The 27,330-nt window shown below is 32.4% G+C and overlaps 1 protein-coding gene across 2 annotated transcripts in view; it reads right to left on the bottom strand.

Moving 5' to 3' along the window:
- Window positions 1–27,330, bottom strand: part of MS3_00006174 (uncharacterized protein) — a gene marked incomplete at its 5' end in the record, with an annotated part of 262,766 nt that overhangs the window by 165,128 nt on the left and 70,308 nt on the right. Inside the window, one exon of one of the 2 annotated variants that reach the window (XM_051214294.1) lies at window positions 18,314–18,610. The exons of the other annotated variant lie outside the window; for it this stretch is intronic. Within the exon in view, the coding sequence (XP_051067445.1) occupies window positions 18,603–18,610 (8 nt within the window). The 3' untranslated portion in view covers window positions 18,314–18,602. Of the gene's footprint in view, window positions 1–18,313; window positions 18,611–27,330 lie in introns of those variants that run through there. 2 annotated transcript variants of the gene reach the window in all.

The following is a 27,330-nucleotide window of genomic DNA, read 5'->3' as shown; positions in this document are numbered from 1 at the left end:
ATGTTAAGATATTAGTTTAGTTAATTGAAAAAAAGGATTTACATATCTACAAAAAATTGTTCTTTTTAGTATGAAGGTTTGTAAACATTGTAGTATTTTAATAGTTGAGTTCACGAGTCGATGTATACTAGACCTGTGTTCGAGATCGTGAATACGCACTGCTGAGAAGTCCCATAATACGACGAAAAGATCGTCCAACGCTTCCAGGTTTTCAGTGGTAGTTTAGCTTAGATCAACTCTTGAATTCAATTGTTCTTTTCACAATTAAAACTTGTCGCAATGAAAACAGAAATAGTTTAATCATGTACATAATATAAAAGAACCCTTAAATGAAAATGAGGGATTAACACTCTGGGTCAAGTTAGTATGCTTTAGATAGAAACCCTGTAAACTTATTATTTGTTACAAACATGTGGGAGGATCATAGAACTTAAAAGAATCGATTAGAAAATAGTTTTATCACTAAATAATACTGAATTTAATCAAATGACTACCATATCCATGATAATGATACAAAGTGCAAAATTCAAAACATCAAGCTACATCTATCATCTATAAATCAATGGAAGTAAAATCTTTAAATAAAGTGAAATCTTCACAGTGACTACATGTAAAGTTATTTTTAAATATTTTTGTGAAGTATAGCTTTTTGAGTCTTTTCCCCTAAAGTGAATAAATATGTCACTAGGTATTGATATCGAAGGACATGCACTCTTCTTTTGTAGTCTAATAAAGACTATATATATATACTTGTGTGACAGTATATAATCACTGAGACATCGATGTGTTTATTAATAAAATACAGAAATAAGGTTCATGAAAGACAAAACAACTTATTATGACAACTATAGTAGTTGGTAAGCATTATTGAAATTTAATATTTACATCACAGACCAATCTTAGTTTGACAGCTATCGAAAAGCAAGAAGCACTGAACAAGTATTTTATTTTAATACAGAACTCCCTCTTAGTATTGATCCACGACCTTAACAGGGATCAAACCTATGACTTTCAACTATGTCGAGGAATTTGACCCATCACTCTTTTTACTTTATCTAAAACTGTAAAGTTAAAAAACAGAACCGTTGGCAAGATGAAAATCGCTCCAGATGAAAGTGAGTTATATAAATCTTTTTACACATCCATTAACCTTCAACTCATCTAAAACAATTTGTTCGTTTTTCAGATGTAATATGAGAATGAACTGGTCCTTAGTTAGAATAAAATAAGTAATCAGACTGCTTGAATTAATAGCATACCACTTGAAAGGAATGAGAGTTGGTGACCATAATATTTTGTAGACGTGAATTGTGGGAGTTGAAATAGAGTTTTGGGATATGAATACCAATAATTTTCATTTTTGCATTCCTCACTGTACCAGTTTAAATTTTGTAACATAGTTCTAAAATTGCACAGAACTGTTATGCCCCGATGAGCATATTGAATAGTAATTTTTGGGATACATTCATGGATTACTACTAAACATATACTTTTTATCGTATAATTGTTATGTAACTAAACTATTCATAGTCGTGTCCCTCTTATTATGAGCCGTATTTTGACCTATGAACTATTATTATTATACGATTTACCATTCTTGAGTTATGCACGGTCTATTAATTACTACCTACCACATTCGCAGCCACATTCGGCCAAATCTTGTAGAAATATTGTTTCCTATTTTATACGTACGATGTGGTCTGTCTGGATGGCATATAAAGCCAGTATGTTTGAAATACAGGATTCATATTACAGAGGCTGAGATTGGTGTTCTGGACTTAACTGGTTGGACTAGGCGGAAAGCAGACCAATAATCAGGACTCTAGACTGCTCGTACGGGTATTATGCGTCATTGATCCGATCGATAATTCACTGCTGTGTAATGGGCGTTGTCGTGACGTTATACATTAACTGGACACACTGGCCACAAGTTATAACAAAAACGAGGAAAAACATTAGGTCAACTAGAAGAATAGTTACTAGGGGAAAATTTATAGAGATTTTCTATTTTCATAGTTTACATCAATTGTTGAACTCAATTAGATAGTCATTGAAAATCGGGACGTTCTAGACATTGGTGCCGTCGTATCAAACAACTCCTGAGCATTAGACAGTTGTGATTTCAAAAGACATCAAACTGATAACCTACCAATTACTGAAAGGATATATTAGACCATTCAAGCTGATATTGAATACCTTCTCAAAATCTATTATCACTTAAATAGTGACGATGAATTTCAGTACTCTAATCATATACGAATCCACAACTACTCAATATGAACCTTGTTTTAGCTAAATTTTTTATTCATATAAATAATCTTATAGATTAGATTTCTTGATGATGAATATTTGATAACAAAATAGAAAGCTGCACAAGCTAATGGTTAGACATTGATTTTTCCAATAATCATTTTATATTTCCCCTTTTATTTTTTGTTTCAGATTTTGTTTTTGAAAAAAATATAAATGATTGGAAAGAACAATAAATAACAAGGGGTAATTAATTATTTATTTAATTAGTAATTAAAAACAACATAAATCATAACAACAACAATTATGATCTACAATAAAAAAAATGTTATTTTTAATATTTATAAATGCATAGATACAAGATAGGGGTGGTAGTGGTGGAGGTGGAAAGATTACAACATTTCACTAACCAAATAGTATATATTCTATTCTTGACAAAGACACATAATAACACATCAATATACATGACGACTATCAACGAATATACATGCAGTTAATTGATTGACTTTTATTGAATTAAATCCAATTAATAAGTATTGATTTATTAATTAAGATAAATCAATAATTCTAATTAATTTTTTTATCAATCATGATAGATAAATGAAATTAATTTTATCTTAATTTATTAAAAATAAAGTTGATTATAGACTGATATACGCTATCAGGTCATACTTTCTACCAACATAATGCCTTAGAGGAGAATTATCATCATGTTGAATAACTATATGAAAGTGTAGTGAACAAGGACATGAGTGGAGACAATCGAATGTAGTTCAGAACGAAATTACAGAGCATCTTAATGAAATCTGAGAACCATATAGTAAATCATTGATTTGCAAAATATCAATCCATCATCTCAATTAGTTACATTGCTCTGACTCTGTTGCAACTTCAAAATAGTTCTCATCATGATATGAGTTAGTGTCACTGTAGTGAACAAAGAACACAAGTGGGAATGGACGAATGTATTCGACACGAAATTACAGAGCGTCTCACTAAAATCTGATAACCAAATAATAAACAGTTAATTTGCAAAATATCAATCCATTTTCTCAAACTTCACTGTTCATTTTGCAAATATCAGTCAATTGTCTCAGATTTCATTTTCATACCAATTGCTTTACGTTCCCGTTCTTTCCTTATCGATCTTCCGCTGAAATACATTCTATGCCTGACCAGCGTTATATACGGTACGGATATAAGTAACCTACACCACAAAAGTACTATTGATTTTATTGACAAACGATTATTCTAATATTTTACTTCTGAATAGAGCTATAAGATTTTGAATTATTAATTATAAAATCTAGATCACTACAATATTCAAAAGTAATTTGTTTGAATATCGATTAGTCTTGACGTACTTTTCATCAAAATAGGTCATTTATTTTGTCGTTTTTCGATTCGGGAGTAATTGTGTTGTGATTCTTTGTGCGTTTCGTAATTAGTTTTTGGGTATCAGTCGAGTATAAGATTAGCCTGATCTCTACCACCTGGTTTACTGCTCACGTTAGGTCATGGGATTAAGTCCCACTATCCAGTAGACACGACGAGGATGTGTGAGTCGGGTTTATTTATTGTCAATAGACAAAATTCTGTTATACTCAAACCTTACTTGAATGTTTTATTGTAGTTAAACAGTTTAATACTCAAATATAGGATCAACTGTTATATAATTCTTAATAAAAACGAAGAACAATAGTGTTGTAGAATATCATCTTGTTTTAATATCAGAAATTTAATAAAATTGTAATAATGAAAATTAGATAGTTATTTTACTAGAAATTATTATAGTTTTCTGTTTTCTAAACTTCCTGTCGCCAAATGTTTTATCCATATTGCTTGTTACTTGGATTTGAAATAAGGAAATAATGAAATTTCCATGACAATGATTCTATACAGAAATGCACTAACTTATATATTGATTTGTGCACACTTGATTATCAATCGGTAAAAAATGTTACACATGAAATTACTGCGAAATTACACTTTGCATGTTATGCTGACCATAGTTCAGGTTAATTTAATACAAGGACTTCAATAGTTAAGATCATGAGTCAATTGTAGCTACACCACTATGGAAAACCTGAATGCACTGAACGGCAATTTTGTCCTATAATGGGACTTCTCAGTAGTGAGCATTCGCGACCCAGGACCTATCAGTTTCGCGCGCGAGCGCTTAACCACTAGACCACTAAGCCGGCAAGCAACGGTGTTAATGTCTAACTTCAACTAATCCAGGAAATTGAGCGACACCTTCACCATTATCATCAATGATTTACTACCTCACTACAGACCCAGTTGAAATCCACTGGTAACGGCTTCTCACTAGAACTACAGGATATACATCTTGAAGCCAGCCACTACTGATACTATTACAAGAATATCATATCTTAAACAAACAAACCACACAATAAACGAAAGTAATGTTAGACATGAACCACAATGGGTTGAAAGTGCTTTTTTTCTAATCATGTCAGAAACAAAGATGTAAAATATTGAAATAAACAGTATAATTAAAATAAATTCACCATTTGATAAAGAAATTGAAGCCAAAATTAGTGCTAAACACAATTATAGACATTGATAAGGTAATAAAAAATGATGGGAAATTTAAAATTGTCAAAATTCTTTCAATCTTTCTCAATAAATGATCCATATAACTAGTAATGATTTTGAGAAACAAATTCATCTACATTTTATCAGATAACAGATCCTTTAAATAGTTTTTAAAAAATGAAATCACTTCAGTTCTAAGAAAACTTCTCTCTTTATGTGCCACACTAGTTCTCTTATTCGGCGTTTTAAAAAGAAAAGATAATTTATTAACAGTTCATCCAAAAGTAACCAGTGGATTTCATTCGGGTCTATTGTGAGATAGTAACTCACTGAAGACAATGGTGGACGGTAGCTCAATTTCGTAGATGAGTCGAAGTTAGACATTAGCACCGTTGGATGCCGAGTAAAGCGTTTGCGCGCAAGACTGATAGGTTCTAGGTTCGAAATTCGTGGGGCAAGATGGTGGATGAGCACTGCTGAGAAGTTCCACAATAGCACAAAGCAGCCGTCTAGTACATCCAAGTTTTCCATGGTGGTCTAGCTTTAATTACCTCATGATCTCAACTATTGAAAAGAAATATTTGTTTGACTTTGAGAGTTCTGGAAAATACTTTTCAATAATTGTCAATATTTCTCATATTATTTTCAATTTTAACAAGATTGTTGTATTCAATAGCTTGTTCTTTCTTTTTTGATTAAACGAAATTTATAAATAACAGGAAGTATTTGTTTTCTTCTATTTCATCGAAGGAACCGAATGTAGAAAATTCTCTTAATTATTGATTAGCAGATGAATAAATTTTAACTAAAAGTATGTAAAGTAATTCAAGTGAAATGATTAGTCAACAAAGTGTATGTCGTAACATTGATAGATGAGCAGGAATATTGTTTTTTTTCTCATAGTGAATTGGAAATGCGAGTGAGACCCAGTAAAAATATTGAATTGAATTGTTGTCCAATATTATTAGTAAATTTAATAAAAATAATGAGAATGATTCAAGTTAGGTTTAGTAACATTATGAAATTTCACTTGACAGGTTCTTTGTATTTGACTTTATTATTTAGCAAAACTATTACATGTTAGTATAACGGTTAGTAGAGATAATTCAATTTTATGGTTGAAATCGCAGATTGACGATAGTTGGAGAACCATTAAGAATCAGGAAACATTACACAAGTGTTTCATCCTAATATGAGACACCTCAACAGTGTTTATCTACTAAACATTAGAAGTCAAACTCACGACGTACAAATCTGACAATCGAAGCATAAACTATAGACCAATTAACAATCATCCAACCGTTTGCACGTCTAACTTCAATCACTTTGTGATACTGAGCGACCATCTTTTAATGATTTAAGGGATTGACTATTTCATATTTGACATTATTATACAATAGTTATCAGGGTTCAACATTAGAATTTCGAGGATTCCCTCTCGAAACCTGCTGCCAGGCCGGTGGATCGAATCTTAAGTCCGTGGGACCGTAAGGTGAGGGTTTCTTGGGTTGACATAAACAAGACGTCCCACACCAGGGCAAAGCACTTCTCAATGATTACCTCTATTCACCGTTCGTTTAGATAAATTAAATCTGTCATGCGAATTGTAAGCTGAAAGTAGTTAACGTGAGATGGATAATGACGCTAGCTAACAATAGCTTAATAGGGTCGTTCATTTTTAAGTAAATATTTATCATCAGTAAAAATTCTACAAAAATTATCTACATAATAATGTATATCAGAAACGCTAATATGTAAATATCCTGTGTTTACCAATGTGCAAACTGTAAGCCACTGGTATGGAAAACTTGGTAAACAATAAGAGTTTATAAGAATTAAATTTTACACATTTCAATTAGTCGATGGTCATAAATGTACACTGAATAGATTGTTAATGACATGGTGGTACATTCAAGATACATACTGCTGGATTTGAACTATAAGTTACTTATCACGATTAATTCAACCATTAACTCATTATATTTTACTTTTGTAATAGATTAAAAATCAATCAAAAAGGCACCCTCATACTTTGATTATTGTTAAGGTAACTCCATGACTAAATGTTTAACTAGTATTTAGACTTCTCGGTATCATTATGTACAATGGTCAACAAGTCAAAAAATAAGGACGACCTATTTGATTGATGAAACTGTTGTTTGTTTCTTGTTTTAAATCATTAATAAATTATTCTTGACTATAAATCATATTTGTTCTACTACTAACTGAATTTCCATTTGTTCTTCATAAAATACTATTCGTTTTTAAAGTGCCAACCTATGAATATTTATAGGGTGTTGATAATTGTAAAAATAAGCCAAGCGAATTAACCCAGGACAGAATTAGATGGAGAATGCTGGTGGGCGGCTTATGTTTCACCACGAGGGGTAACCGGTATAAGTAGACCAATTGAAGTAGCTGATTCAATAATAATTATATTTATAAATAACCTGAAAATTAATGCACTTGAACATGATGAGTGCAATATATTTGACAGAGTACATTTTGATCTTAGAAATATGTTCTCCTTCAGTGTTTCTCCGTTTTCATGTTCAGAAATAAGTTTCTTTAGTCTTTTTTTCTTCATTCAGAATATATCTTCATATGAAGTAAAAATGCCCTAGATAAAAATATGAGTATCTTAACTTCATTGATACTACAGATTTTTTTGTCGTTTCCCCATTGAGGATTCCTTAAACAAAAGAAAAATAGAAATGGATAATGGAATTCAATTTGTTTCAAGTTCATCTTAATAGAATTATCATAAAAAGATATTTCAATCTCAATGAATATATAGCATTTAATGCGTTTTGTTTCAGACTAGCTTTTCAAAAAATAGAATGCTGATTATATACCATTGAGAAGAAATGTTTCTATTCAATTAAAAACCATGCAGTCTTTTTAATCAAATGTGAAATTTTAGTGATATTGATTGATTTTGAGATATGGTTTTAGTAGATCAAATGATTTTCGTTGATTTATTACTTAGTGAAAGTGTAACACAATACAGCTATTAAGAGAAAAAGTTATGAAGTCCTTGAAATCAGTTATGCGCATAATCATAAGATTGACATGGAAAGAAGCTAATGGTTTTTGGATTAACAAAGACAACATTTATGAATAAATCGATTTCACAACTTAGTGTAAACCTAAAATGATCTAATCAGTAGCCACCTAAGAGTTCATGACAAAGACGTCCAGCATGATATAGGTGGCTGCCTAATTGTCAAATAGAAATCTCTTGAGGCGGCTACACGAACTATTAATATACAGATAAAGCAATAACACTTTAAAGACACTTGTTGAGTAATCGAAAAATACATCATACAGAAATGTCAACAGTTAAAGCTCACATATACTGAGTAACCTTAAAGGGATAACTAGCTAGTGCTAAACTGGAATCATTTTTTTACTTTAGTTATTTATATAATCTATTAGTGGTTACTAAGGCACATACTTTTTTATTTGTAAAGTATAAAATATACAAACAAGTCATTTTTTGATCTTCTAACAAGGATTTTTAAACTACCAATACGTCAACATTATCCTGTTTTGAAATTCTCCTGTTTCATTCAAAGTGTTAAGTAACTTTATTGAACTTGAACAGATAATTTCTTACCGAAATATTCACATATTCTACTTCACTCAACAACTAACACTATTGTGTTATCTCTAGCTACTGTATTCTCTTTCAAGGGAGCAAATGAGTAGATTAGACAATCACACACAAAATATGTTATATCATTTAATGATCTGTTGTACAGAAATATATATGTATCTATGTAACTTTTCTATGAACGGAAATAATGATAAGTTTACTTTTAATTAGATCAAAATATATCATTTCATGATAAGATCTAGATGTCATTAAGCTAAAAATTTTCATTCAACGATAAATTTAGTAAAGAATGAAGCTAAACCTATCAGCAGCAACCTACTGTGGGGGGAGAACAAAACAGATTCCAGAGGAGGAAAAAATCAAAAAGAAGCGCTGGAAATGGATAAGATACACATTGAGGAAAGTACCCAACTGTTTCACAAGGCAAGCCCTCACGTGGAATCCTCAAGGTTAAAGGAGAAGAGGAGGATCACTTAACATATTACTCCGTGAAATGGAGACAGACATGACAAAAATAAACAATAATTGAATAGAACTAAAAAGGAAGGCTCAGGACAGAGTGGGTTGGAGAATACTGGTCGGCGGCTTATGCTCCATTGGTAGTAACAATCGTAAGTAACTATGTAAAGCTATATGAAAATTCTATTGAGTATTTCTTCTTGATCACTTAGAATCAAGTTTATCTCTAATTATTTTCAATGTTAAAACTTTATATTCAAAAATAAAGATTTTACAATTATTAAGTTTACTGGTGATTACTTTTATGTTTTACTTTATTCACGTATTTTTCCCCTAAGGAACTCATGATTTAAACCAACACACACACAAGCACACTAAAATAATGTTTCCATGGGAATTTCACATCTGTTTACTTTAACCTAAGAAAAGAAAAATGTTTTAGATAAAAACTTATGAACATCATCAGTAATTTAAATGAACAAAATGTACTTGTTTTTTATTTGTTCTTAACTTGCAAATTACACTTGATATGATCATGTTTGACTTATTAATTTCTAGTTATACACTTCAATCAAGTTAATCATATTTATCATTAATGATCACCAAGACGTTGGAAAAAAACGTACTATTACAACGAACATTATTATCTCAACGCTGAAAACATTTTTAATACCTACATTGCATCATTCAAGATAAATCATTTTTATAAATTTGTTTTTTTTTGTGGGGGGAGGGCTATATTTTGAGAAAAAATAAGGGATTACACTAGGTAGAAACAATAAATTACGTTTATACATAAATGTATATTGAATTTTCGATGATGATGATGATTATTCGTTTTTTGTGGATATTTAGGGCAAGATATTACGTAATGATAGTGATTTGAAAGTGAAAAATCAATTGGCTGTTAGCAACTTAACCTTGTTATCGATTGAGTTTTAGATATTTTATCAAATCGTTTCCAACCAAATAAAATTTTTCAATTGGTTTTTACTGATGATATATGAGATAAAATATTACAGGAAAATATTCTTTCTTCTTTTTTTTCCAATGCTTTGTTTAAGAAAATTTATTATGCTTTCTTGCTCTCTCCCTCTCTCTCTCCTTTATTCTTCCTGGGGTTTTTCTCCTTCTTTACATTGTCAGTTATTGTGAAAGAACTCAGATGAAAACACGTAAAAATTAAGGAAGAAATAGATTATGAAAAAGTATTTTAAACACATGATGGTACTGATAATGATAATGGGGATAATAATAATAATAGGAAGATAAGACTTTGTAGACGTAATTGGAATTGGCAGTAATACATAAATACAATTAAATAGTAGAAAAAAATGAAATAAAAAAAACATTAATCCATTTTATGTTTCATATTTCGTTAGTATAAAAGTTAATAAGGTGCTTAGACTTTGAAATATAAAATATTTGAAACGTGTTTAGATAAAATGAAAAGAACAGTGGGTAGATGAGCAAATACAAATAATAATGGTATGATCAATGGAATATTTAGTATGGAACATAAAAGGTGACAGCAAAATGAATGAAATGATGTAATTCCAAAAGAAAGACTTATGATTTTGCGAGACAGTAAGTTTAAGCCTGACTATCGATATACATTACTATGATATGTGAACAAACGTTTTAATATTGTATGCTTATATTGATTAGTAGCATGTAAGAGACCATACATTGTAAATTATTCATTGTTAAACTATTAGCTTATGGGAAATTAGTTAACTAAGCTTATAAGAAATAATGAATGAATAATGCAACATAAACACATATATACTGAGATTGACTTTTGTGTTTCATCTGAATTGGTTAAAAATGAGAAATATACTAATGCGAACTACATATGGTTTTAGGATCCATAGTAAACTAATAATGTATTTAGCTTATTCGTCACAAAAATAATTGTTAATATAATTGAAAAATATTAAGTCAGTTGAAAGTTAACACTATTAAGGTGAAGATAATTGTAATGATTTTCTGGATGGGTTTTTGGTTAACCTTTCGTATTGTTCAACATATGACATGGATATTTTAAAGTAAAAATTTTTTATTAAGTTTAAATTTCACTGTTATAAAAAATAAAGTGGGTATTAATTAAATCCATTTCTTGTGAGAAACCGTGACCAGAGGAGTTCAATCTGTATTGGGTCTGAGACACCTACTCACTGAAGACTATGAATGAAAGGTTACGCAAGATCATGGATCGATTGAAGTCGATCATTAACTCTGTTGGATGCCGATTGGCTGATCTAGAGGTTAGGACTTTTTGCGTTAGACCAAAGGTCCTGGGTTCGAGTCCTACGTGCGGAATTGTGGATGCGAACTACTGAGGAGTCCCATGCTAAGATTAAACAAACGTCCAGTAATTCATGGCTTTAAATGGTCAGACTTAGATCGACTCGTGAATTCAGCTGTTTAAAATACTACAATCTCCACAACTCCTCTTATTAATAAATCCAATCGGACATTACAGAGTCAGTTTTACCCCATTTCTAACGTTGACAAGTTGCACAAAGCACAAAATTTTGAACTGATTAAATATAACTGTTTTACTTACAGATCATCATCATCGTAGTTAATTGTTGTTGAAATGAATTAGTTGGTGAAAAAATTTAGATTATGAAATTTTTATACACAAACAGGCCATAAATGAAATATATATCCTCCATGTTCGCTGTTCTTAATTACTTTCTAACTAAGAATTGGTTGCATAATGAAACGAATTAGCATCTCAACTGCATAGAATTACAATGTGATGAATTTTCACAATGTTTTCCAATGTCTGACACAAATATAATGTAAAGTATTTCATTCATCTGAAGATATTACAATGAAACACACTTAACAAATAATTTACAGAATAACTTCAAAGAAACTGATGGATCTAAAGCTTCTATTATTCATTGTCTTAGTACTTTATAGACGTGCAATAAACTTCAATTGAGATTACGGTCATCCACGTTTCTCTGCCACCAGTGATGATTGATTTTAATATTAAAGTAATGACAAAAAATATTCTCTTCGAAGATAAATTCAACAGAACAAACAATCAATGCAAAAATAAATTTGATTTAACATTGTAATTTTTTCTACAATAATTCATTTGTAAAACCGAATTTCGTGAGTTACGTTTTACCATAAAAGATTATTTATTTAAAACAATCATAAACATCAAGGCAATCGTATGTACGTGCAATACTGATCGATCTCCTATAAAATAATGGATGAACACTGCTTAAGGTTTCTATACTACGACGAAACAGTTATGCAGTGCTTTCAGGTTTCATTGATTGTCTAACTCATATTGGTTCATGATTTTAATAATGCAATGTAGAATATGGTTGTCAGTTGTGTTACATTTAATCATTTATACATACATGCTTATGAATAATTTACAGAGATTCGCCTGCTTTAAAATGGTATAGGTATATGAAAAAGGTCTCGGATAACCTCGACTGAAAACCAAACCGTTCTACCTAACATTGTATCAAACGTGATACCATTGCATCTACCAATTTAAATGTTTGTGTTGACATACCTATACAGGGAAGAATAATCGAGAAATGCGATCAAGAGTTTTGGAACATGTGTCAAGATGGATTCAAAATCAGTTGATGTCATATGACCTAACCAAAATGGGAAAGTAGAAAATGATGTTCATCGATAGCAAAACACATAATTTAAACGGGGAACTAAATGAAACCAGTACTTTGTACAAAAATTGTCAAGGACGGATTCTCAGGTTGATAGAAGCCTTAGCTAATAGTAAATTTAATCCCATCTTATGTATTCAGAAACAATTCGTCGTAGCGTAGAATTTGTCCAGGTAATCCTTAAGTCATTTTATGACTTAGGATAATGAGACAATTTCCTATTCCTTTCGTACGATGCCAATTTTCTCTTTGTCTTATTTACAGTTATCAGTTTATTGACTTGGACCTACATTTAATTGATCTTTATTAATTTTTACATCAAACCCCTTGGCAAGTATATATATATATATATATATATATATATATATATATGATCAGATTGTTAGAAACGTATGACCCAAATACATAATATTTTTCAGATCAACTCCGTTTTCTCACTGTCCTATCGTAACTGGTTTCAATAAATATTTTGAACACATTTAAATATTGATGAGTTCTGAACCGAACGAAACATGTGTCTTGAAATTCAGTGCTTGTCATAACAAATCTATTTTGTGTATAACTATTTAAATACTGTTGTAAATCCTGAATTCGGAAATTGATCATTCTTTCTTTGACTTAATCACTATAGCTGTACTTATTAATTCAGAATAAGCATTTCATGAGATTATTAAAGACCAGCTGCGGAAAACCATTGAATGTATCCCTCATAATCGTTTATTTCTGAATAGCATTAAGGAAAAAATAATAATTCCTCCAATTGCTGAAACATAAATCAGTCCTTTCAATAAAATTTATTTAATTCGTCGTAGAATATTAAATAATGAAGTGTTCAAATCCAAATGATAAGTTATATATATAGTTACTTATATTAAATGCTTTTTCTATTGTGGTCTTGAAGTAGTTGTCAAAAGAATTAACAAAAGTATGGTTTCTGAAATTAATCATTGAAGTTATTTCCATTATCTGAAAATTGAAAATGAAATGAAGGTTATCGTAAACTTGTTAATTTATTTTAAAATGTTACCAGTTACCGGGTAAGAATATACTATAATCAAAAAATTTGTATTCTAAGATGATGGAGAAGATTTATAGCTCAGGTGAATGATTTACATAGAGCTTTTCTCTCTGAACTCGACGATTTGGTCGTGGATTTTTGATTGTTTTTCTGTTCAAAATCATTGGCACAAACTTCAAGTAACTTCAGGGAACAAAACTTTACTCAAGTTTGTAGTGATTAGCAAATATGCGCATAAACGATTTTTATGTAATTTAAAAGTTTAGTGAAACGATCAACTTAATCGTTTGAATTTCTAAACACACTAAAATTATACATTATTCTACATATACTATTCATTTCTATAGAAGACAACACTGGTTTTCTTTTATTTTTAGAATTTTTTTATTTTCTTGAAGGCCCGCAACTGTATTATTAATTCTTTTGCAGTTAAAATGTCATCTGGACTGTCAGGTGATCATAATCTACAGAGATGAATCACTATGGTTACTGTTCTTGAAAAAAAGAACGGACTTCAATAACTACCTAAAAATATTTCTATACTCTAAACAATATTTAAACAAATATTCTATAAATAATTTAATTGTAACACAGAGCAGAAGTTGATTACCATTCGTCTAAAATGATAGATATTTCAGTGCTTTCTTAATGATTGTTTTGTTTTAAATATAAAGATCATCAGTGTCTAATGTAATCGAATACTTTGAATCGTGACTATAACTTGGAATTAATTTCGAATGGTTTTAATATTTGAGATCATAAGTTAATTGAAGCTAGACCATCATGGAAAACCTGGAAACACTGGACGGTTTTTTCGTCCTACTGCAAAACTCCCCAGCAGTGCGCATCGACGATCCCACCCTGCGAGATTCGAACCCATGACCTGTCAGTCTCACTCGGTCGTCTTCATCGATTACAAGGATTCTTAAACGTTCTATACTGAAACCAGGAGTATTGCACAAATGGTGTATTAAACGTCCAGGTGTAGCTACTACAATATCACCTTTGACAGAGTAACTTTCATCTCTAGGTCCTGGGTTTGAAACTTGCAAGGCAGGATCGTGGATGCACATTGCTGAGGAGTCTCACGATGAGACGAAACTGCCGTCCAGTGCTTTCAGGTTTTCCATGGTGATCTAACTTCAATCGACTCATGATCTCAACCATTAAAATTACTATAATATCCACAAAACCCGTTCTGGTTTTAAAATATTTTTGATTCAATTTATAGTTTAAAGCGAAAAAGAATGTTTCATGTAACAGACTGCTAGTGATTTAATAAATAAGTAATAATAATTACTTTTGATAAAATGAACAGTAGCTTGTTACTGTATTACAACAATGTATATAATAGTTCAGTAAAATTGAATGTAGTTCGTTTGAAACAAACTGATGAAAATATTTAAGATACAGTCGAAACTTTAGATAAACATTTTAATGTACAACTAGTGAAATATACCTTTACATACAATAACTATTTGATCCCTAGAGCAATCCACACATCTAAAGCGTAAAGTAGATTTATACAAACATTGTACCGAGCCCTGTCTTATTAGTCCCCTTTTTAAATATTGATTTAAGAAACGGAGAAAAAACTAGTTACTAAGTGTATCATTGTTAGCTTTATCAATCACTTTCTAGTTATACCACACTAATAGACTGTATCGTTTTTAGATTTATGTATGGATCAGTCTGTTAGGACGTTTGTGTCTATTTTCCACTTATTAACCATTTTGTGACTTGATATAAGCTGATGCAATAATTCATATAGATTGGTTGGTTTTTTATAATCAATTGAACTAGCATATTATTGTTGTTCGTTTTCCTTGATTGATTCGCTTATACGAATGACTCAAATATATGTATATCTAAAATGTTCATATTCCAATTTTATATAATATTTAGGTTTAAATATGTTAAGTTGAAAGAATAGAATATGATCATAAAATATGATCCATATTTTAATGGATTCAGAAATGCGGTGAGACTCTAATTTATGGATGACCTAATCTTAAGCGACCTTGAGAAATATTAGCCAATCAGCAAACAGTCAGTATAGAGTAAAAAGATGTTATACAAAACCAAGGAAATAAAGTGGATACACTTCTTATACGTGGTTCAAAAACTTGTCAAGTTTAGAAAGAGGTTCAGATGTTCCAAAGTCGTAATGCATGCAGTAGAGGAAATCATCCATACGGCTACAGAATAGTCAGCCTCTGGGGTCATGATAAAGTCTCAAATACTCTTTCAGCCTCGACCACATAGCTTCGATATTGCTTATGTGCACTCCAGTTGTTGAGTACACAAAATGTCACTTGTGGGTAACGACAAGATGCACATAACCAAGCCTATGTAGGAGTCTGTACGCTCTCCGATCATCTGTAGTTATTGTGGTACCTGGCGGCAGCCAGTGTTACTGCTGATTTTATTATCCAGTTCGCAAAAACTGTCGTGATTTACCTTAGTTAGGAATTATATATGGGTTTTTCATCACGAACTGACATCAGCTATAATGCCAGAAATTTATTCAGCCAAATGGATGAATGGCTTTTGCGTTAAAATCTGCGATCTATTATCTTATAGCTAATTGATTCGTCCACAAATTATAGTCTCGCCGTTTTGTTTGTTATAGTCACTCAATTATCACGTTTTGTACGAAATTCTCTGTGAACCGATCGTACGTTATCATTAAGCACTGAAGTTGGTGCCGTAACCTTGAAATCTCTAAAACGCTTCTGATTGACTGGTCCATAAATTAGAGTCTCGCCAGAAACGCAACTAAAGAAACATTATTTATCTAGTTAATTTAAAAAGGAATAGCTATTAAAAATAATTCAAAGATTTGTAAAATGATAATCTGGATGTGACCTTGACTGAATGTTCCCACAACAAAAAAATACTAATTTGCAAGCATTTCACGGTATAACTACACGGATAATATCATTCTATGAGAAACAGATAAGTGTTTGTTTTTCACGGTACATCTATAAGCGAGTTTGTATCAATTTAATTGATTATTTCTTTAACACGTAATGATAAAATGACAATGAAACGTTCGTTATCACTGAAAATTCTTCCATTTGTTTATAGAGATGTAATGAAGTCACTGAATTTCGTTGTTTTATCGAAATTTATAGGAGGGATTAATTGCTTTAAAGTTGATAAATACGAAAAACTTCACTAAAAACTACTTGTACACAAAAAAGCAGCTCTTCTGGCATCAAAAAAGGAGAACTAGTACAACCATCATCAAGAAGATACAGTATTTATAAATAGTTTTCTTCGCAAGATACTCAACATCTGTTGGCCGGATACCATGAATAACAGCCTTCTGTGAGAGAGAATAAACCACCTTCCAGGAGAGAGAAAATTAGGAAACGACGATGTAAATGGATAGATCTTACACTACAAAAATCATCAAACTGCGTCACGAGACAAGCCCTTAATTGGAATCGTGAAGGGAAGCGGGAAAGAGGAAGGCCCATGAACACATTACGTTGCGAAATAGGATCACATATGAGAAGGATGAATAATAACTGGAAGGAGCTGGAAAGGATTGCCTTGAACAGGGTTGTATGAAGAATGCTTGTGAGCGGCCTATTCTCCTTCACGAGGAATAACAGGCGTAAGTCCATCAAAAAAAACGACTGACTCATGAGTTCAATCTGTGAAAATTTCTAAAAAATCTCCACAAAACACATTCTGATAATAATAATAATCACCTGCTCACTAGTGACTGACTTCAGGAGACACTTCTGGAGTTCTAGTGAGAAGTCGTTACCAGTGGAGTTCAACCAGGTCTGTTGTGAGATATCAACTCACTGAAGACAATGGTGTACGGTAGCGCAACTTCGTGGATTGGTTGAAGTTAGACATTAACACCGTTGGATGCCGGCTCAGTGGTCTAATGGTTAAGTGCTCGCGCGCGAAGCCAGTAGGTCCTGGGTTCGAGCCCCGGGGGGTGCGGGGTCGTGGATGCGCACTGCTGAGGAGTCCCATACTAGGACGAAACGGCCGTCCAGTGCTTCCAGGTTTTCAACGGTGGTCTAGCTTCAACTGACTCATGAGTTCAATCTGTGAAAATTTCTAAAAAAAAAAAAATCTCCACAAAACACATTCTGAAATTAAAACAATCCTAAGGAATTTCTAGAAATATGATATTCAATTGAATGCATAATCAATAAATATGTAGATATGGAAGTTATTTATTAACATCTATGGAAAAATTTAATAAATCATGTAGGTAGAGGTTCACCATGCAAAACAATCAGCATAGCTACGAGCTTAAATGAAAATATCATCAGATTAAGCTGATTTAGCGCTTTGGAAATATATAGTAGCTAGCTTGTATATACAATATACCTAGAAATATAGATATAATGTATTTCGTTTTATTTCAGTCATGTTTACCAATCCATAAAAAACGATGAAATGTTCAAATAAGATCATATTAATCCAAGGACTTATCAAATTGAACATGGATAATTTCAATTCCTAACAAAATAACTGATTACTATCACATTCACATAAGATTATAATGACCTTCAATTGAACATTTCTATTAAGAGTAATATTGACAGTTTACTTTCTCTAAACATATTTTAGAAATAACTTCGTTTATTTTTTTTTGTTTTGCTCAACTGTCACTTATGAAAGCGCCATTTTTAAATCTGATGACAACAAAGTTTTCTTTTGAAAACATTTTTGTATGTATCAATCATATTTCTATGAAAATTATAAGAATGTACTATAAAGATGTATTATGTAAGTAGTATGTTACATTGGTAGAATAAAGTATTCAATGTTTATTACAATGAACTTCAAGTCTACTCTTATTGTACTTTCTTTTCTTTTCCTTCTTTTTCTTCTCTTAAAAACAGATGAAATTTGGAAAATGATCATGACTGTATAACAGATAGATAAATTTACATATTGTATACATTAGTAATAATATGGATAGTAATGCAAATATACTAATAGTGTTATGGTTGAATAAACAACATTTAAGATTTACTCATGCATAATCAATTGTTCAACTTACTGAAATTTATAGTTAACAACAAAAAAAGAAGAAAAAAAGAAAAGAAAATTTATTTAAATGAGTATAGAATGTAAAGGTATCGCAATGGTGAACTGTTAACTAAATATTTTTCATTGTGTAAATGAAAAATATAAAATTATTTTGTTTAAAACTTAAATAGGAAATATGTATTACGCAATTTTATTGAATCAGTATTAAGTTTCTGATTGAGATCATGAACCGATTGATGTAAGACCACCTTTGGAAACCTGGAAGCACTGGACGGCCGTTCCATCCTATTATGGGACTCCTCAGCAGTGCGCTGTCCAGTGCTTCCAGGTTTCCAAAGGTTGTCAGGACGATAAAACAAGCTAAATTATTCTTATGCATTTCAACTTCGGTAACTAAAAGGAGAAGACCAGCTTTAGATTAAGGAAACGTATATTGCATAAGCAACCAGAAGTATGAATAAACAAAGCACGAAAATGACAAAAAAATGAGAAATCCGGCAGTAGCCTCGGAGGGGGTTCAAGCGGAGGAAAGCACACAACTGCGTCACAAGACAAGCTCTCATATGGAATCCTCAAGGTCAAGGGTGGGGAAGAGGAAGACCAAAGAACACATTATGCCGGGAAATGGAGACAGACATGAGAAAAATGAACAAGAATTGGATGGAATTAGAAAAGAAGGCCCAGGACAGAGTGGATTGGAGAATGCTATTCGGTGGCCTATGCATCATTGGGAGTAACAGGCGTGAGTAAGTAAGTAAGCTTTCTTTATGATGTAATCTTAAATAGAATGAATTTTAAAGAGAAGGTAAATTAGATCTGAAAAGAATTTTATAGACTACATCATAATTCTTGTTTCATTAATATAAACTAAATTTCGTTTCGTACGACTGAAAAATCACTCTATCAATTTTCGCTAATTTAAATTAGGTCAATATGGTACTTCATTTGATTCATGAAATTCATTAGTGATATTAGGCTACATGTTGTTGCATAATTAATCTGTAAATATGTTGTATTTGTTCACTATACGTTAATGCGTAAATAGTTTAATAAAACAGTTAACAAAACTGACATTTGTATCTAGTGATTCATTAACAGTCTTATAACATCTATGTTGTATACATTTTTTCCGATCAACATACTTGAACAAAGCAAGAACAACGAGCGTATTCATTTACTTTGTGGATTTTTGTCAATTGTTTATAACCTAGAGACGACAGTAATTATTATTTGTAATCAAGGTACGGAATTTATATCAGATTAGTGATTAAGAGTATAACGACAACAAACATGAAAATATTATAAAGTGGCATAGTAGATAAAGATTTATATGTTACCTGGTGTGAATATTAAAATATGAAAAATAAAAGAATATGAAGACACGTTTCTAGGGAATGAATATTGATGCCAAATTGACGTAGTAACAACCATAAAACTTGGTAGAATAACAAAAGTCAGATGAGTGCAACTCAAAAAGATTTAAGCATGAAAAAGCAATTTATTATTGGGAATATGAAATGAGATATTACGTAATTAAATGAGACGAAATAAAAGCTAACAAGGTAGTGAGTGGCCTAAAGCTGTTTTTTTAGTATATAAGTTAGGTTTAAACTTTCAGTTGCTAAGATTCAACGTAACGTAATAGACTCGAAATTCTTTGTATACTGATCATTTCGAATGATTTTAAAATATCAATATCGTGACCACTACTACAGGCACTAGCAATGTTGGAAATGAGTTGATCTTTAATTCTCGATCTCTATAGAATGTCCTCTGAGATGTGAACAAGAACCCTCTTTACTGTTCTTCCGGTTTAAGAAATTCAGCAAGAATATGTTAATTGGTAAGTACATCTAGAGGCAGTATGAGGTGAGAATCGGTTCACTTCTGTCTGTCACAATGAGCAATTTACTTGATAAAGCGATATCAATTTAGCTCCGGATGTGTCCTCTTCACTACAGCATTTAATCTATGATATATTTGATTACCTTTGAAGCTAAGAAACAAAATAATTGACTTTTTCGCGACTGTAGTAAATTCCACCCCCTTCTTTCCTGTTTACCTACACTTATTGATAAAGTTTCTCTTATAAAGTTCATTAACGAACCAAAATTTAAATTATCCAAAGTTACAATTTTCAACATACTATTATTGTATTTCATCAGTATTCAATGGTGTCATTTAAAATTTGTTCTCGATTAGATGATCAACTGTTTTGTAAATAAACGAATAAATCATATGTCAATGTTATAATTCGTTTGTTTTACTAACAAATACTTCAGACTATGGGAATTTCCGGACATTGTTGTATTTTAACAGTTCATGAGTCGATCTAAGATAAATCATCATTGAAAACCTGGAGCATTGAACATTGAACCGTGAAATCAACTGTTAAAATATTAAAATCTCTACAAATCCCCACTCTGATAATAATCATGTTCTTTCTAATGACTAGCTTCAAGATATATTTCTTGAAGTTTTGGTAAGAGGCCTCGACCAATTGGGTTCAATTTGTGTTAAGTGTGAGACAGTTATCAACCTCAGACATTGGATGATGGCTTGCACAAGATAATTGATCGATTGGAGTTAGACATTAACGCTGTTGGATCCCGGCTCAGTATTCTTGAGTTTAGGTAGCCACACGTTAAACAGAATATCTTGAGTTCAAGTCCTTAGTGAGAAATCGTTGATGCGCACTGTTTAGGAGTCCCATACTGAAACGAATCGACCGTCCAATGTTCTTAAGTTTTCAATGGCGGTCTAGCTTAGATCAACTCGTGAATTTTTATGATACGCTAAACCTGTTATTCACCGTTATTATAGGAAAAAACTAGCTCTATAGTTTAATCCTATAATATTTATTTTGATGAATTTAATGTTATGTTTTGAGTTGTCCCATTATAGCTACATTTCTGCAAAAGAGGACTTTTTAATATGTTATTTAAAAACGTTATTAGATTTGTATTACTTATTTAAGTATTTTTACAGACTAATGCCAAGAATACGTCGAGGCAAATAAAATGGCAAATTACTTTAACTGGTAATTTTACCGCTTTAATGCATAGTGGTCATATTCACATAAAATGAAGTCACGTCATAATGTATCAGGTAACACAAAAATAGCTTTTATTTGATTCCACAGACATCTCATTTCCATATATTTGTTATAAATTGTGACCTGAGTGCCCAATTAATGTATAACGTCACGATACTGCCAATTAGAGAACAGTGAATTATCGATCGGATCAATGACGCATAATACCCGTACGAGCAGTCTAGAGTCCTGATTATTGGTCCTGCTTTCCACCTAGCCCAACCAGTTAAGTCCAGAACACCAATCTCAGCCTCTGTAATATGAATCCTGTATTTCAAACATACTGGCTTTATATACCATCCAGACAGACCACATCGTACGTATAAAATAGGAAACAATATTTCTACAAGATTTGGCCGAATGTGGCTGCGAATGTGGTAGGTAGTAATTAATAGACCGTGCATAACTCAAGAATGGTAAATCGTATAATAATAATAGTTCATAGGTCAAAATACGGCTCATAATAAGAGGGACATGACTATGAATAGTTTAGATACATAACAATTATACGATAAAAAGTATATGTATAGTATTAATCCATGAATGTATCCCAAAAATTACCATTCATTATGCTTATCGTGGCATAACAATTTTGCTTCATGCAGAAATTAAGTAATTTCTTCAATTTAATGTTCTTAACAACACTCTTATAAATTCTGTATCCTCAGAAACTTGTTTTCTAACTTTACATTAGCTGAAACCTTTTTTTAATCCATGGACAAAGTTCATCACTCTCAATTTGTGTTGAATTAGACATTAAAATCTCAAGTCAACTTGAGACTATAAATAAACTAATAGATGATTATTGTCTTAGTAAAAAAGTTAAAATTGAATTTCTTAGATTAGAATATATATATATATATATATATATATATTTCTGTGTAAAGATTACTTCCATTTCTGTCGTACTTATTTTAATACTTATGATTCAGTGTTTGATTATTATCAATATGTATTGTCTTGTATATGACAATAACATTTCCGTCTATTCTACTTTTTAATTTCCATGGAATTTTTTGTATAAACAGATGTGTTTAGAGTTTAAGTCTGGAAATACAAAAAGAAAAAAAGATTGTTGAAGCTTTCTATTAAGATATTTTCCATTAATTTTACATATCGTTGGTGTGTAATGTACTAATAATGGTCGGTTTGATGATTGTCGGAACTAATGATTCGTTCTAAGTAAAGACCAGTGTCAGGCAAAATTGCTTACTCTCACCCTGGTGATCGACTGGATCATGAAGACGTCAACATTTAAAGGAAAACACGGGATACAGTGGACATCTAGGATGCAGCTGGACGATCTAGACTTCGCAGATGATCTGGCCCTCCTATCCCAAACGCAACAACAAATGCAGGGGAAGACGAACAGTGTGGCAGCAGCCTCAGCAACAGTAGGTCTCAATATACACAAAGGGAAAGGCAAGATTCTCCGATACAACACAGAATGCACCAATCCAATCATAATTGACGGAGAAGATTTGGAAGATGTAAAAACCTTCACGTATTTGGGCAGCATCATTGATGAACAGGGTGGATCTGATGCAGATGTGAAGTCACGGATCGGCAAAGCAAGAACAGCATATTTACAACTGAAGGACATCTGGAACTAAAAACAACTGTCTGTCAACCAACACCAAGGTCAGGATTTTCAATACAAACGTCAAGACAGTTCTACTATATGGGGCAGAAACCTGGAGAACTACGAAAGCCATCATCCAGAAAATACAGGTGTTTATTAACAGTTGTCTACGTAGCAACAAATAACTGTGGGAGAGAACAAACCACATCCCAGTGGAGGAAGAAATCAGGAAGAAGCACTGGGAGTGGATAGGACACACATTAAAGAAAGCGTCAAACTACGTCACAAGACAAGCTCTCACATGGAATTCTCAAGGCCAAAGGTGGAGAATAGGAAAACCAAAGAACACATTACGCCGGGAAATGGAGATAGACATGAGAAAAATGAACAAGAAATGTATGGAACTAGAAAGGAAGTCCCAGGATAGAGTGAGTTGGAGAATGCTGGTCGTCGGCCTATGCCCCGTTGGGAGTAACAGGCGTAAGTAATTAAATAAGTAAGCAAGTCTCACTGTTATTAAGGACTGTAATTGATCAGTCTCATGTTGGCATATGTGCATCCTTTGTGGATTGCCTCGATATGATCAATGATTCCTTTGTACTTGATGACTGCCTGATTTAAGTTTCAAATAAAATTCATTCGTTTATGTTCATCTGGTGCTGCTTGGTTGAATTGAGCTATTTCTGGGGTTCCTTGTTAGTACATTAATTCAAATACTCCTAATTATTACGGTCGGGGATTTTTGACTCTAAACATTTTGTAAAATTATGAGTCTGATATTCATTTATCTAAAAATTATAGAATCGATAATTATTCTAGTTAAATCTATAACATAACAATTCATAACCATGAGCTAAATTATTTGATTTGAAAAATAAGGGACAATTACATTACATTTGTTAGTATTATACTTATTTCTCCCGTAATATTGAGCATTATGTATTCCACGTTACTGTGCCGAGTTTGTCGGTAAAGTTCTAAAATCTTTTGTAGTAAGTCCTGTCTTCAAAACAGGCACGAAACACAAACCTGAGAACTACCGCCCCGTTAGCCTAACTAGTGTGGTTGTTAAAATCTTAGAAAAGATTATTCGGAAGGAGCTGTTTAAGTATCTCGATAAAAACCGGATCCTCTCGGAGAAGCAGCATGGCTTCAGAATAGGTTATTCTTGTCTCACTAACTTATTAGTGGCTCGTGAAAGCTGGTGTGCTCTTAAGGACCAAAAGCTACCTGTAGACGTCGCCTTCATTGATTTCAGTAAAGCTTTTGATAAAGTTCCGCACATCCGGCTGTTATATAAGTTAAGACATATCGGGATTGGAGGTAATTTATTGATGTGGATAAAAGACTTCTTAGTTGGGCGTCAACAAAGAGTAAGGGTGAACTCAAAGTTATCTAGCTGGGAAACTGTGCTTAGTGGAGTGCCCCAGGGTACAGTTTTGGGGCCAGTGCTATTCCTCTTATATGTAAATGACCTTCCTTGTCTCCTATCATCATCGGTCTTGCTATATGCTGACGATGTCAAGATATGGAGAACGATACGATGTAAGAGTGATAGCTTAGAACTTCAAAATGACCTGAAGAAGTTATCTGAATGGTCTCAAACATGGCAGTTGCCGATAAATACTTCCAAGTGTGTTGTGATGCATATCGGTCATCAAGGCACAGATACATATACGATGAATAACACTGAGCTACCTGTCGTCCAGACATATAATGACTTAGGAGTTATCGTTAGTCAAGACTTAAAGACTACTGCACACTGCCGTGCAATAGCCGCCAAAAGTTTTAGAACGTTATGGTCAATACGTAGGGCTTTTAGTCATGTCGACACTAAGACGTTTTTGACTTTGTATACAGTGTTCGTTCGTCCTAAACTTGAGTACTGCATACAGGCGGCTAGCCCCTGCTTTAAAAAAGACAGTGAGCTTCTGGAAAAGGTTCAAAGAACGGCGACTAAGCTGGTTCCCGCAATAGCGAAGCTTCCGTATGAATCTCGACTGGCCAAGCTGAACCTTTTCCCGTTGTCATATCGCAGAACTAGAGGGGACTTGATTACAGTCTACAAATTGCTTAGTGATAAATTTGCACCTAACATGCCCTCATTTTTCTTGTCTTCCAAAACAGAGAATTTACGAGGACACTCCAAAAAAGTTCATAAGCCGAGAACAAATTACTTGTCAGCTGACTATCGACTTTCCCATCGAATCATCAACGAGTGGAATTCACTACCTCAGCACGTCGTTGAGGCTCCATCCGTCGACTCTTTCAAAAGAAAGTTGGATCAACTGAGAGACCACCATTGCCAGGACTAACATAGGCCATCGAGCCTCCTGTCCTTCCCAAACTGAAACTGAAACTGATTACCGGCTAACCATCGTATGTCTCGTTAATATAAGTTACTTAGACACTACCTATGAGAAATTCTAGAAAGTATAAGTTACTTAAGCTAACAAGAAACGGATTAAACATTATTTGAATCCAAGTAAACTCAAGCATGCAAACATATACAAGGTTAAGCAAAAATCCCCCAATTCAACACAGAGAATAACAACCCAATCATACTTGACTGAGAAACTCTGGGAGAGATGGAAATTTTCACGTAAATCGTCAGCACCATCGATGGAGAAGGAGGATTTTATACAGACATGAGGGAAAGATTTAGCAAAGTAAGGGCCCATTCCATCACATTAAGAACACATGGAACTCAAAAAAACTGTCAACCAATATCAAAGTCACGATCTTTAATACGAAAGTCATGATAGTCCTAGTGTATGAAGCTGAAACTTCCAGAATCATTATAACCGTCATCAAGAAGGTACAAGTACCTATAGACAATTGTCTACGCAAGATACTCAATGTCCGTTGACCGGATACCCTCAACAATAACTCGCTACAGGATAGAACAAACTACCTTACAGATGAAGAGGAAATTATAGTAAGACGATGGAAGTGGATAAAACATACATTTCGAAAATCATCAAACCGCATTACGAGAAAATTCCCAACTTGGAATGCTGAAGGGAAAAGGAAAAGAGGATGACCAAAGAACACACTGAGTTGGGAATCGGAAGCACACTTAAGAGGATGAATAGCAACTGGAAAGTACTGTCCAGGACAGAATTAGATGATGAATGCTAATGGATGGATTATGCTTCTTTACTAGAAGTAACTGGGTTAAATAAGTTAGTAAGTAAACGTAAACTGTCCTATTAATTTAATTTCAACCAAGGATTGATTAGTGAAATAATATCATGATTGACAGTGAGTCACAACGTCGTTCAAAAACAATAATATTAACAATCGACAAAGTTATTTTTGAATAGCTACTTTCATGTTATGCAATGATTTAGTTAAGAAATATTGAATTGTTAAATTATACAATACAAATACATATATATGAATAGTGGACAAGAGTTGTAGCTCAGATGGATGATTTTGATCGAGTTTTGTTCTCTGAGCTGGATGGTTTGATCATGGAGCTTTCATCGTTCTTCTGAACGATATCATCAGCACAAACTTCAGATAGAAGTGAAGTGTTCGAATTACTCCATATGCGTTTCACAGCTTGTTCTGTACACCTCGATGTTGACCGGTCCTTATTGACCTTAAATTTGTCGTTGTTTACTTCTTTGTTTTCATTGTGTCTCCCATTGGTTTGATTTTTGTTCCTATATATCGGAACCAAACCATCCAGAGAAAAAAACTCCATCAAAATATAATTGAATGATTATCTTTTGCAATATAATCTGTAACCAAATTAATAGTATTTATTAGTGAATAGTCAAATGAATTATTTCATCCAGTAAAAGAATATATAAAGGCCAGAAAGACAATAGAACAGGTTCACTACTCATATTCAACATATTGACAGTGGTTGAGTTCACTAAGTAAACTGAATTCATCACGTCAATGATTTTATTTGTTATTCTGAGCAACAATGATTACTTATGTCTATTCTCAATTACACCTAATAAAACAATAAAAAACAATACTAAACAATAATAAATTGAATAAGTCTCTTTATTATAATCCTCTGTATAAATAAATAAT

This window comes from Schistosoma haematobium, chromosome 2 (assembly GCF_000699445.3).
Source record: "Schistosoma haematobium chromosome 2, whole genome shotgun sequence".
NCBI lineage: Eukaryota > Metazoa > Platyhelminthes > Trematoda > Strigeidida > Schistosomatidae > Schistosoma > Schistosoma haematobium.
The sequence above is the reverse complement of the archived record's forward strand: the minus strand, read 5'-3'. Positions and strand labels throughout refer to the sequence as shown.